The sequence below is a fragment of the Talpa occidentalis genome, unplaced genomic scaffold (genome assembly GCF_014898055.3).
Source record: "Talpa occidentalis isolate TD23 unplaced genomic scaffold, MPIMG_talOcc4v2.1 talOcc4.6, whole genome shotgun sequence".
Taxonomy (NCBI): Eukaryota; Metazoa; Chordata; class Mammalia; order Eulipotyphla; family Talpidae; genus Talpa; species Talpa occidentalis.
In genome coordinates, this window is record NW_023604972.1 from 30,772,777 (window position 1) to 30,786,539 (window position 13,763).

Genomic DNA, 13,763 nt, shown 5'->3' on the forward strand with positions numbered 1-13,763 from the left:
GACTCTTTAAACCCAAAACACAGTTCTCTGCAATAACTGTCACATGTGCTTTGTGTGAAGTATACTAACTAGCACACCTAGAGCAATTCAGGTTTACTCTGAACTACTGAAAGTCTACAATCTATAGTAATTTATTAAAGAGATTATGAAAGAAAGATCTAAAAGTAGGTGTCAGTTAAAAAGTAATAGTAGCTTATATTGATGGAAAAGTTACTTAGGAAACTTTTAAGGAGTTCTTTACCATAAAAACTTACACAATGAACATGAGTTAAGAGAAAGAAATTTCAGGTTAAGTCCTCAGACTACATTTTCTTGGTATTGCCTTGGGCTATGAGCAAGTAAAGAATTACATTTATTTCTTTTCAAGAACAGAAAGGCTCTAGTAAGTTGCTAGAAAGTAGCTGGTACAATCAAAGCCCAAATTAGCAGTGTAGGCAGCCAGCCTACTTCCCGGGACTAGTTTGCCGTGTGGAATAACAGCCTAGCTTTCTGGGGCACCACCATCTTGTAACAGGACTTGGCTACCTTGAGAGAATTTGGAAGCTTGGGAACCAAGCTACAAGGTAAAAATTCCTACTGCAGTTAAGACTCCACTGTTTATAAACAAAAGGAAAATGTCATTGGTGGTGATTTTAAAATATTTAATAGTCCTTTTTTAAATTCCAAAATAATGTGATTCTTACCAGTTATGTGCCACATAAAGCAGGTGTTATTTTTTGAGAAATGCAGGTGATACTGAAAAAAACATAGCACTGAGGTATTTTTATTTTTAAAATTGAGTAAGGAAACAAAGTCTGACTAATTACATTTACAAAAAAACAATGCTACTGCTTGGCTCTTTTACTCTAATTTAAGGTTCTGAATACATTATAAGAGTCTATGGGAAAGAGCATTATAATAGTACATGTAGTTATAAAAAACTATGCACGTCATAACCTGGGAAAGTGATTATACAGCAAGAGGCCTTTGTGGAGGTAGGCTAATAACACATTTTACCTCTTCTCAAATAGTTTTGAAGAAAAACAAGTAGAACCAATTAATAACACCAAATTAAAATGGCAGTATTTAACTGATAACAAAATGATCCACATATTTTATACAATGTTATATTTCCAAACATAGCTCATGAAAATCAGCAGGGAACCTAATATAGCACCGTGGAAACCATTCAGTATCCCTTCATGCTGCTGTGCAATTTAGGATTTGGGGCAAATACCTGGAAAATGTCAGTCTCATTTTTTGTAAATCAATTTGGGTGGATTGCTTTAGGAAAAATAGATGTTACCTCAAGATGGTTAGCCATTCATAGCGCCACCCTTTTGGAAGTAAGAATGATGGGCTATATCTAATTCTTTCTTAAAACCAAGAACCAAGCAGTAAAGACAGCAATGTCAAGAGTAGCACACTAAGAACCACACAGAACATTAGAAAGAATCTGGTGTATGTTTTTACAACTACCAACCAATGTTAACAATTAAAAATTTACAAAGATAGAACATTTTTTTGCACTAACTGGTTTTAATACAGCACTGAATTTAACTCATCTTTGGGCTTCAATCTTTACATAGAGTGAATGTGCAAGTGCCACGCTGAGGCCTTCCCCAACTTAACATCATAGTAAAATAGCTATCAAAGTAATTCCAGAATGACCTAACTGTCAGTCATGGCTGACATATGTATTAAAGAGGATATTTCTTGGCCAATGTTTTTGCTTGATGGTGATTGTCTAGTTACAAAATTCAATCTGAATACAGTTTTTCCTACATTTCAACTCTAGTACTGGTACAGCCATTGCCAGCAGTGAACATGCACCAGTACAAGCCAACTTAAAAACATCATAAAACATTTGAATGTAGTTTTTCAAGTGATAACACAATTTCCTCAGCAATTTAAAACCATACATTTGAAAATGACACCTTCAATTTAACCTCAAAGTTGAACCTTTTTTATATCATCAAATCCAACTTGTGGCTGACATGCTTTCATTGCCATACTTTAAGGAATCTCAGAAGTTAGAGAGTATGCCCGTCCCTGACCTGTTGGACTCAAGAGCCCTCGAGTGAAGAATTACATTTCAATGCATACCAGCAAGAAGTAGCCTCAACTCGAGGCTTCAAAGCTTCAAGCACTGCTTTAATGGACAGTGCTGTGTATAAAGGTTTTGTTTTTAAAGGACCAAGCAACATTACACTATATAAAGACAGCAAACACTTTTGTAGAAGAGTTTGCAGTGTGTAGAGTACATATTTTTTGTCCATCTATATTTAAGGACTTTAAATGACTTTAATATGGACAGGATAGGGACAGCCATTAGAAGATGCTGATCATTTTACTAACATCCCTAAATGGGCAAAATAGAGGCAATGTGTGCCACTGGTCCTGTCATACTGGCCTTTGGCTGTGTTGGGGAAGTGATCATATAAAAAGTGTCCATAAAATAGAAAAGGCAGCAAGTGAAACTAGAAAAAGGTTGGAGCTATATGAAGCAGATTTGAAAGGAGTTATTTTTTTTTTTTCTTACTTGAGAACAGGACGGAAGTGCAGAAGCATCTGGATTTGGGCCCGCCACTCCTGTCCTGAAGTCAGATTTGGATTGCCCAAGAAAAGTGATTGTGAGAACTCTAGAGACTGAACCCCAGATTAGAAGAGCCAGTGCTCTAAGAAAAAAGATCACGAGGCAAAACAAAACAAACCACAAATTAAATACATAACACTGTGAAATCACTCTGATGAGAAAACAACACAGATATTTAAAAAATATAAATAAATACAGTTAGCCATTTTTATTCAAGAAACCCAGAGAACTGCTTTCAAAGCAATTGCTTCTTTAAAACCACTTTCTAAATTCTCCCATAAATACTATTTTGATTGTCACTTAATGCAAGCACCCTCAGTGTTTGCTGGTGGTAGTGATGGAATTTCACTTAATAGTCTCTTCATAAACAATACCCTATTTTACTAAAGAACGTTTCCTTAGGAAAACCCAGGCAGCTTACAAAATACTGTTAAATACTCAACAGAACCTGCAAAATATTTTATTTAAGAAATACAAGGAATGTAGTGTTAAATTATGACATGGGGGGAAATACGCAAAACAGTCACATGGAAAGAAGGTGTTTTAATTTTTAAATATCCACGTTTGTTTAATTTTTTGTGGGCTGTTTTAAATACCCTGAATTAATAACTATACTAACAAAATTCATCCCCGGTGTTTCCACAGGAGACATTAAAATAAGACCAAATTAGACTTTTCCTTTTCTTTAACCAAAGTAGTAGTATTTTTCTCAGTTCTTTTGTGCAAAAACATGACAAGAGCAATTCAAACGGAAATGCTGAAATGACATGCCAACATTTCAGAGCACATTTAAAACACCCAGAATAATTCTTGAAGTTATTGTATTCTAAAATATTACTATCAGTCACTTTTAGGTTAGTTCTATACATCTATTCACACCGATGCAATTTTCCTAGACCTCTGAAGATAAACAGGCTCATTGGTCTCTTTTGGTGTCCACACAATAGGCAAGATAGGTTTACAATAGTGTCTAAATGGAACTAGGCATCTATAATAATCTTTTGACTCCACCACATTCAAAACAAAAGTCAAAGTACATTTGGCTACCTTGAAATCACTCCCATAAACCTACTGGTTCACTGGATCTAAACATTTCTCAGAAATGTGTCATTTTAAAATTTCACCTAAGTGATGATTTGGGGATCCTTTAGAAATAGTAATGCCTAAGATAATAAACGTTATCAAAATGAATAATTGCAATAAAGTGCTTGTTAACATTTCAAAATGATGCTTTAGACTGTGGTATGTTGTTTTAAAGTGTGTGCTATTCCTGCATAAAGGATCCCCAGGCATGAGAGTCGATCTTCTCACCTGTCTCAAAAAGCAGCAGCACTATCTTTTGGTAGGCTGACAATAGGCACATTACCCATGCGGATGAGGCTATACTAGTGCTATGGCAAAAGGGGGAGTAAATTAGAAAAATGGGAGGCATGTGGAGGGTTCCTACTATGTTCATAGTTATATACAAATATATTAAATATGCTATAAAAATAGTCAACTCTTTTCCTTTGCAATTACTTCAGACGCTCCTTTTAGAAGAAAGGTCACCAAACCCAAACAAACTGAAAGGCTCTCTTCTCTCTAATCCCTATTCAGATGGCAAGTGCCTTTGTGCTGTTTCTTTTCCACAATTTAAAAATTTCAATCAGTTTACTGCTGGTCAGACTCATTCAGCAACAGTAATATCCAGTGTTCCTACCTTCCAACATTGACTCCTGAGGGACTAAGAACAGGGTCACAGATATTGGAAAGGTTATACAGACTTGAACAAGTTATACATAAGTGTTCATCAGCAAACTGTCAATCACCAAAAAAAAGTAGAAATGAGCAATACTAGAGTAAAATGCTACTTGTATTCTGCTTAAAAGCAAAACATTGACCTCAATGCAGAAGAAACATTTTAAAACACACTGAGTAATATCAGTGTAAAATAACTTTCACCTACGTAGAGCAGGGCACTAACTAGAGTACTATTTTAAGAGTCCCCTTTCTAAGGCTTCTCGATTAAGGGGTCATCTCCCTTCAACACAAAATGTCCTTTTTATGGAGCTGCACTGCTTCAGTGCCCTTACCTAACTGCAAGCACACCGCTTTAAGGCACTGACCAACTACTACAGCACTTCTGAAGAATCCAAATAACATTTTCACTATCCTGCACTGAGTGTGTTATAACAAACTGCTTAAAGCCACTGGCATCCTTTTATTACTAGTGCATCCCTAAACCACGTTTATATGACAAAATGGAGCACAGGACTCAAATTATCCCCTCAGCCTAGGGCAGAGTTTGGAGACTGAACTGTATTACTGACTTACATCCCCCTGTTCCCCATATTTGCTTGCCGGCCAGTGTTTTCCACTCAAAAAAATGGAGTACTTCTAGTCTAGGTTCTGGTTTGACATCACTCTCAGCAGCAACATTATTATTCCTTGTAATTCTCATCTGCAGTTGTTTAAATAATACTGACACACCCGTGTCACAGCACTCCAAAGCAAGCGATGCAGAACAGCTGACATTTCTCCTTGTCTTCAACAGTTTCTAACCTAAAAGGTGCCAGAAGAATACTTAAGAAAAACTGAATATGACAGTAAAGCAGAGGGAAGATAATGATTTTTTTTTAGTAGTTTAAAGGTGTTCCCATTTGGTATTTTTTTCATGACTTAAAATTTAGAATTGTAATGAACAACTTTGGCTACAGAAAGGAACTAGTTAACTGCTGCATCTTCATTAGAATGCTTAAGTCTCCAATTCTCACAGGCAGGGGCAGCAGGAGGAAAACTAAGAAGTTAGAGGTGGCTGGTGCTTCTTAGCTCTTCCAATATAACACTTCACACTGACAGCACAGGAAAAGCACCTAGCTGCTGTTCCTTTAAATTTAGCAACCAATTCGAAGAGGGGGTGGGGGGATGAAGGATAAAGAACAACAGGAAAGATCAAGCCAAATCTTACCTAATTTTCTTTCTCAAATATTTGTGAGGATGGAAAATGAAGGGACTGGTAGAGAAGAACATGAATAGTCTACAGGTTGACCCTGAGGCTTATGTTGTTTGCTCTTGTTAACCTAAGTACAAGTACTCACGGCTCACTTAAGTATGGTATTTAGAGAATAAACCTTAATATTATGGTTCCTCATATAATTTCGTTAGCTAAATCCTTATCACTAGATATTCCCAGTAAATAAACGAGACACAACTCAGATGTATATGGAATAGCATATGGTTGAGAAAGGCAATTTGAAAGGGGAGAAAATTAATACTCTTGCCATATTCTACATCATGGATTTTTGTCTCTGTGTACATTCAAGTACACACATTCTTGACATTCAAGAGAAAGTCAGAAATCTCTTCTAGATGATCATTTAGCTAGAAAAGAAGCTCATTGATATGTTAATTATTAAGTGGTATCTAGTGACACTTCTTTTGTAGAAGTACCTACCAACTTTCTTTGGTTGTTTCATTTTTCAACATTAATTTTCTAAATTTAAATATGGCTAGGTACAATTTTCTACAGAAAGACAAAGCATATCCTTTAAGGATGATAGCAAAGCTGAGGTCAGAAAAGTCTCAGGATTTTAGGAAAAGACTTAGGATTCCTCTGACTCCTTTATCTAGCAATTTTGTATTAGGTTATTTTCATTGAAACAGAAAACCTTTTCTGTTTAACATCAATTCATTTGATGTTAAATTGTATTATACATTTTCTGTTAAGGTCAATTTTGGTTTCTTACAGCTTGCTGTCCTCCCTTTCTTCAGTAATATTTTTTTTTATATTCTGATATATTCCATTAATTTTCCTTTGCTCTACATTTGTAGATTTATTATTATCATAAAACCTATAAAATTATTTCTTGGGTGTATATGCAATTTCTGTTGGAATTTATTATCTTTAGAATACAATACGGCCAAATGAAATCTTAGTTCATGTTTAGAAAGCATGTGAGTTACAATAGTCTAGTGTAGTGAAGGCAAGCCAGTTCCTGTCCCTTCTTTTTTCCTTGTAGGAATATCAAGATCATATTTAGCAAATATTTACTGTTAATTCTTAAAAGACTATTTAGTTTTAACAAAGGAAGATGCTGACTCAGGAAAACAACTTTGCAATCACATTAATGACTGATAATGGTATGATGTCATCTTTTATTTCTAACATTGTAACCTCCAGTCCCAGAGACAAAGTAGTCTTCACAGAACTTAGGAGAGTAATAATGGCACCAACACCCACATGCTGTTAAACATGTACTAAGGTTTCAAAACTGCTACTGAAACCAGACAATGAGTTCAAGATGGTGAGTTATCACCTGAATCAAAATCAAGGCACTATGGGTTTTTTGTCCCCTCAAATAACCCTGAATTATTTGACTAAAAGAAGCTTTGAAATTGTGAAGGATAATAAAAAGATTCCAACAAATCTTAAAAGTTAAAATTCCCACCAGTGAGAATGTTAAAAAGTGCCAAAATGTTTTGTGTGCAAATTTTACCGCTATAACTGAAACATTCTTGAAATTACTTTCAGACTTGTTGAAAACTGTTTACGCAACTATTTCCAACTATGAACTATATCAAAATGGATCAAAACTCCCAACCATCTAAAAAAAGCAGTGCAAATCCTATTTTCAAACGTAACTGAAAAATAATGAAATGAGGGATATTTCTGAGTAACTTGAAAATCCTGTTGTTTCAATAATTTAACCTGAAAAAAAAAAAAAAATCCATTCCCAGCAGCACATCATACCTCACTGAACAAACTGTGACATCACAGCCAAAGTATGAACAAAAAGACTTGTGCCCTGGAAAAGTAAATAGAATACTATATGTTGTAAACAAAAGGAAAAACAGAGGATATATTTGTTTGTACATAGTGTCAGAATCTAAGGAAATGTACTCATACCTATGAGGAGATTATGCTTTCATGCAGCATACAAAATGTTTTGCTTTCCTCACCTTTTATCCAGACACATACATAGTATTTTTACAGCATCTACACATAGAGAATTTGAACCTACACAACATTCTGAAACTACTATTCCATCATTATCTGAAAACGGACAGGGGCAGGGGCAGGGGACCTACTGAGTCTACTGGACTGTCTTCATGGCATCATTGTAAGCAAACCCTGACATGGCAGTGGCGTATCCTCTGTAACACTTGAAAACAGGCACAGAACCACTAAAAGTCACTAACATTGTTAGCGCCTCTCTGATTAACTGGAGGTCATGTTACATAGCTGAGCTTAACATTTGGCAATATACTCTTTTTTCCATCAAAAGAAAATATCTGGGCAAGTAAAACACTGTCAGAATTGGCTACCGCCCTATGATCATCTGCTGGCTGGTATTCAATGTACATCTACAGCACTAGGCAGTATTTTTCCTGCTAACGGATTCCAGGAAAAAGTACACTCAATACTGCATCTCATGAAACTGCTGGGACTTTAACTTCTATCCTCAGATCAGCTGAGCAACTTTTTATGGACCAACCCCTTCCTCCCTTGAGGTCGGAGAGGTGGCACATGTGCTACTGTGGTTGAACCTTGGAAGGGTCGGTCAAACTGTCAGTCCTGTGTCGATTCAGCTGCTGCTGCTGCTGCTGAGACTGGTGTTGCTGGTGATGAGATTGAGGGAAAGTGCTCTGTTGTAGTGGAAATGCAGCAGAGAGGATAAGCTGTGTTGAAGGATTCCCGTGGAGCAACCTAGAAGTCTAAAAAACAAATGAATCATGCAAATGGACTATAGAATGGATTACTGCTTTCCTACCTTTCTACAGTCTACATTTGATGTTACTCAAGTTTTCCACTCTCCACAGGGACAAGATCCTTACGTTTCATATAACTTACATAATTTTTACTTTCTCATATAAAAATACTTTGAAAATTGTCTCTCAAAAGGAGACAACCTCTTTTGGAAAGTATGACAATTTAATTTTTTAAGGCACCTGAGCTACAGATTTTTTTAGTTTAGTTTTTTTTTTTTTTTTAATTTTTGTATAGAAGAACTGGTGTATAGGCCAGAGGTGTGTGTGTTTGGCGGGGGTGGGGGGAAGGATTCACTAGAGACAGAGTGGGGAGGAGAACAGGAGGACTGACTGAAATACACTGCTGAGGGGAGCAGTGGGAGAGACAGGAGAGGTCTGCTGTGCCTTGTGTGAGTTAGCTCCCTGGCCAGGAATCAAACTCAGGAGGTAGTGGTAAGACTTAGCCCTAGGCCACCAGGGTCACCCTGAGCCACAGATTTTAAAGTACAAAAAGCAATCCAGGGCCTCCCGGGTGGCACAGCAGTTGAGCGCTGGGTTGCGAAGCTGCCCGCAGCCTCTGCAGCGCCGGTTCTATCCCAGGCCACAGGTGAGGGTCCCACATGGCGTGCAGACCTCTCCTGATGCGCCCGCTGCTTCCCTCAGCAGTGTACTTCGGTTCTTCTGCCTGTTCTGCTCCCTACTCTGGCTCTGGTGAATTCTCTCACCCTCCTGCTCTTCTGACTGTACCCAGTGCTTCTATAAATAAATATATCTTTGGGGGGGGGGGGAAGCAATCCATGTTTTGAGACAAACCACACATATTCCTTCACTTTATATGTCCTAAAGACCATACTATTGAAACAGATAATAAAATTTCAGCATAGCTGAGAATGTATGATATAGGCTACTCTGAGGTCAAATAGCAATGTCCTCTACATTTGGTTGGTTACAGTAGCAATTCAGTAGCTGGAGCTTGGGCCCTGTGGTACATGGTCTGATTTCAAACTCTATCTCATACTATCTCATTTACTAGATGGATGATTTGCTCAAGTTTATTGCCTCTGTGGACATCAGTTTGTTCATTTACAAAACAGTGCAATCACATTGCCTGCTATATTGGACTTTAATGAAGATTAAATATTAACATTATTGTCTTAAAATACTATAAAAATGAGGGCAAAGTTGGAGATTTACAAGCCATATGTAACAGTGTGATGTAACAAAATGCCAAACCAAAACAAAAAGTTAGAAGCCCAGATTTGGAGTTGTTCTCTGCTCTTTATTAGTTGTGTGTGTGTGTTTTTTAATGAAGACAGTATTTATGCACATAAATATTAACATTATTATTTTAAAATATCATAAAGTAAAGGCAAAATTAGAGACTTAAATCCTATATGCAGCAGAGTGATGTAACAAAAAACTCAAAACAAAAAAAGGTACAAGATCTGAAGTCAGACACCCAGGATTTGAGTTGGGCTCTGTAATTTATTAGCTGTGAGACCTTGGCCAAGTTTCAACTTTATGAGCTTTGGTTTCTTTCACCTAATTTTTACTACAAAAGAAAATGAATTTAAAAACATAGCCTTTACTACTGCAAATTAATGCAGGGCTCCTAATTTTAAAGCGGTCTTGTAATGGGAGAGTTTTTCAGAATATATATAAAGGACACATGCACACATACTCACAAAGGACCATTAAGCCTTACCAAGACACCTAAGAGTTTTCTTTCTCTCTTGACTATTAGGAAAAATTTTGTAATAAAGAATTCAGGATGTTTACGAGTCTTACAGGGTTACATTAGTGGTACATTTTGGAACTAGGTGTTATAAAACAGAAAAGCCAAATTGTGTATTTACTGTCTACACGCAAGTGCATTTCTGAAGGGCATTGTCTATGGTATTTCTTTAGGGGTCTCATGTCTTAAAATATGTTTTTGTGGTAATCAAGGTAACACCAATGATTGTGTATATGACTTAGAGGCAAAGATTCACACCCCTGAAGTGCCTGCCCTCACACCATACCCCCACCAAGGCTCCCACAGTCCACCACAGCCTACTGGGACCCTCCATATTTTGCTCTCCATCTTCTCCCTCCACATCCCCCTTTGGTTACCTTAATTCTACAGATTTTGATGATTTGCTTTATTTGTTTCATTTTAACTGACCCTTTGTTTTATTTCTTCATATTCCACAAACAACATTTGTCTTTCTCCTTTTTTTTTTTAAGATTTATTTATTTATTTTAAAGATTTATTTTATTTATTTATACAAGCACTGGGTACAGTAAGAAGTGCAGGAGGGCGAGAGAATTCACCAGAGCCAGAGCGCGCCATGTGGGACCCTCCTCCGGTGGCCGGGGAGCAGCCGGGGATCGAACCGGCGCTGCAGAGGCTGCGGGCAGCTTCGCAACCCAGCGCTCAACTGCTGCGCCACCAGGGAGGCCCTGTCTTTCTCCTTTTGACTTAAGCTTAGCATTATCCCCTTCAGTCCATCACTGACACAAATGGCAAGCGTCTTTTTTTTTTTTTTTTTTTTAAATCACTGAGTAGTATCCATGTATATACCACATCTTCTTAATCCACTCATCTGTCCTTGGGCATTTAGGTTGTTTACATAACTTGGCTATTGTAAATAATGCTACATTCTTCAAAAAGATACCTAGGAGTGGAGCTGTTAGATAGTAGATCTATTTTTAATATTTTGAGAAACCTCTATATTTTCCATAAGGACTTTACTAGTCTACAACCCTACCAACAATTTAAGAGGGTTCCTTTATCTCCACATCCTTACTAACACCTGTTCCTGGTTTTTTTCATATGGGCCATTTTCACAGGTAGGAGGTGGTATCTCATTGTGGCTCTGATTTGTATTTCCCTGATGATAAGTGAAGATGAGCATTTTTTCATGTGCCTGTTGGCTATCTGAATGTTTTCTTTGGATAAGTGTCTATTTAGCTCTTCTGCCCATTTTTGAATTGGGTGGTTTTATTTTTTTGGGTTGTATGAGTTCTTTATAGATCTTGACTATAAGTCCTTTGTCAGATGTATGACGGGCAAATATTTTCCTCTATGGCTTGCTTTTTTTTTTTAAAAGTGGGAGAATGAAATGTTCATACTTTTAAAGGCCCTTGTTCTGTGATAGACTAGAAGACTGAGATCTTAAGGCAAGTTTTTTGCTTTTTAAGTTTTTGCTTGATTCTCCTTGAATATATTCTCCTAGAAAATAGTTCATAACTTGCTATAACTTCTCATTATTAATTCATTTATAACACAGCTAACCCAATCATTAGTGGCTGCAATAAAGGCTTAAGGCTTTAGTGAACTGAGTTTAACTGAGAGATATTTAGTTTTAGTATTTCACATCACCAAGTAGAGAATTTTGTTTGCAGAGGACACCAAGGATAATATAATTAACACTGGAGTATGCCTAAATATACAGTATGTTTTGAATCTTCTAATCATACTGTATAGATGTTGTATAATTCTAAAACTGGTAACATGTCCCTGGTTTATAGTATCTAACACAAAACTAGGCTACCCTACATTCAAAATTGCTCCAATGAGGCCAGAGGGGAAAAAGCTTCCTTTCCAGATGTCATTATCTGCTACAGTGCATCCCAGTGGGTAATAAGGTTCAGAAATTTGTCTTAATTTGACAACCTAGGTGACTTTCTGCTATATGTAGCTTTCAGATAAGCAGTCCTGCTACACCCACATATTTGTGACTGCATTTTGGTTAATCTGAATATCTTACATTTATTGAAATTAGTGCTCATAAATGACAGCTAGTTATATATGCCTTCTAGCATGTGCAGTGATTTACAAGCTATTAGCACCTCTATAATATACATGAGGAAACTCAAGTTTAGTCATCTGCCACAAGTCACAAAGTACTTTGTGCCCAGGTTCTTAACTACAACATATGCTTCATAGTGTTTCCCTCTGATATTAATTTATTTCTGAAAAATTTGCAACATTTAATCTGACAAAATAACTTAATGTCTATACTAATTTTTAGGAAACCCCTTTGATAGTTCTGCCTTGTAGAGAGAAGAGAAGGGGGGAAAAGGTGCCTTTTCTTGAATTCCAGAAATTGGTCAGAGAGAGAAACTGAGCTCCACATAGTAAAGTTCAAGCATCTTGATGTGAACAGGATGTGACACTTATTCTACAGAGCCGTTATTAATTTGTCCATGGCAGGGTTAAAAGTCTTCCAATGATTGTATAAGAGAAGAAAAAATAGCTAATACAGACAAGTTTTCTCTTTGTTGAAATTTAACTTGTAAAATAAGCTTTTAAGATTTTTCAGACCACTTACAAACTGTCCATTTATTGCAAATTTCATTTTATATATGTTCATAAACAAGTCTGGAGTAACTTCCCCATGGGGTGGATTACCTGTAAAAATTGCTGCTGTGGTGTTTGGGTCAGCTGAGCCTGAGATGGTTGCTGAACTGAAGTAAGCTGCTGTTCCTGGGAATTCTGCTGCTGCTGTTGCTGCTGCTGTGGTGATGTAACTGGCAATGTCTGTGACTGCTGCTGTTGTGTAGCAAAAGTAGGGTAGGCAGTCACCACCTGACCCATCAGCATAGTGCTAGGTACCATGACTGCCCCACAGGCTACAGGAGCAGTTACTAATTTGGTCACAAGTTGCTGACCTTGAGAAAATCTGTAAAGGAAAGAGAAAGAGTCAGAAGTATAATACTTTATAAAAGGCAGTGAGTGGGTTGAAAATAAATACTACACTAAGATAACACCCAGAGATATTGCCCATTTAGTTTTTAGAAAGCTGTATGTTCCAATTTTGTTTCATGTTTTTAAAGAGCTCCTCTGGGGTCCTACTAAAACAGAAATGTATACAGCAAAATGAAATGATCACAACAAAAATATAAACTTTTGTATATCCATATGCAAACAAAGTTGAACCCTTGCAAGAAAGAACTCAAAATGAATTAAAGATTTAAATAGAAGAGCTAAAACTACAAAACTCTTAGAGTAAAACACAGAGGGTAAGTACCATGACACTAGATTGAGCAATGATTTTTTTAGATATGAACTAAAAGCATGGGCAACAAAAGAAAAAATAAACTGGAATTCATAAAAAAAAAAAAAAGTGCATCAAAGGACAATATCGATAGAGTGAAGGGGCAACCCACTGAATGAGAGAAAATACTTGCAAGTCAGGTATCTGATAAGGAGTTAATAACCATAATATATAAATCAATCCTAAATTCAACAACAGACAATCAACTAAAAAATGGGCAAGGGTCTTGAATAGACATTTCTCCAAAGAAGACATACAAATGGGCAGTAGGCACATAAGATGATGATCAATATCACTAAGCATTAGCAACTGTGAATCAATACTATGCACCACTTCAGATCTATTAGGATGGTTATCATTTAAAAAAAAAAAAACAACACAGTATTAATGAATATATGTAGAAAGTGGAACCCTTGTCT

At 36.7% G+C, this 13,763-nt stretch overlaps 1 protein-coding gene across 5 annotated transcripts in view; it reads right to left on the reverse strand.

Moving 5' to 3' along the window:
• Nucleotides 1-630: 630 nt before the first annotated feature.
• Nucleotides 631-13,763, reverse strand: part of CLOCK (clock circadian regulator) — a 93,035-nt gene continuing 79,902 nt past the window's right edge. For all 5 annotated transcript variants that reach the window (XM_054688251.1, XM_037530635.2, XM_037530634.2 and 2 more), the window contains 2 exons: nucleotides 12,699-12,969; nucleotides 631-8,269 (listed from right to left, as the gene is read on the reverse strand). In XM_054688251.1, the coding sequence (XP_054544226.1) occupies nucleotides 8,087-8,269; nucleotides 12,699-12,969 (454 nt within the window). In that variant the 3' untranslated portion in view covers nucleotides 631-8,086. The remainder of the gene's footprint in view (nucleotides 8,270-12,698; nucleotides 12,970-13,763) is intronic.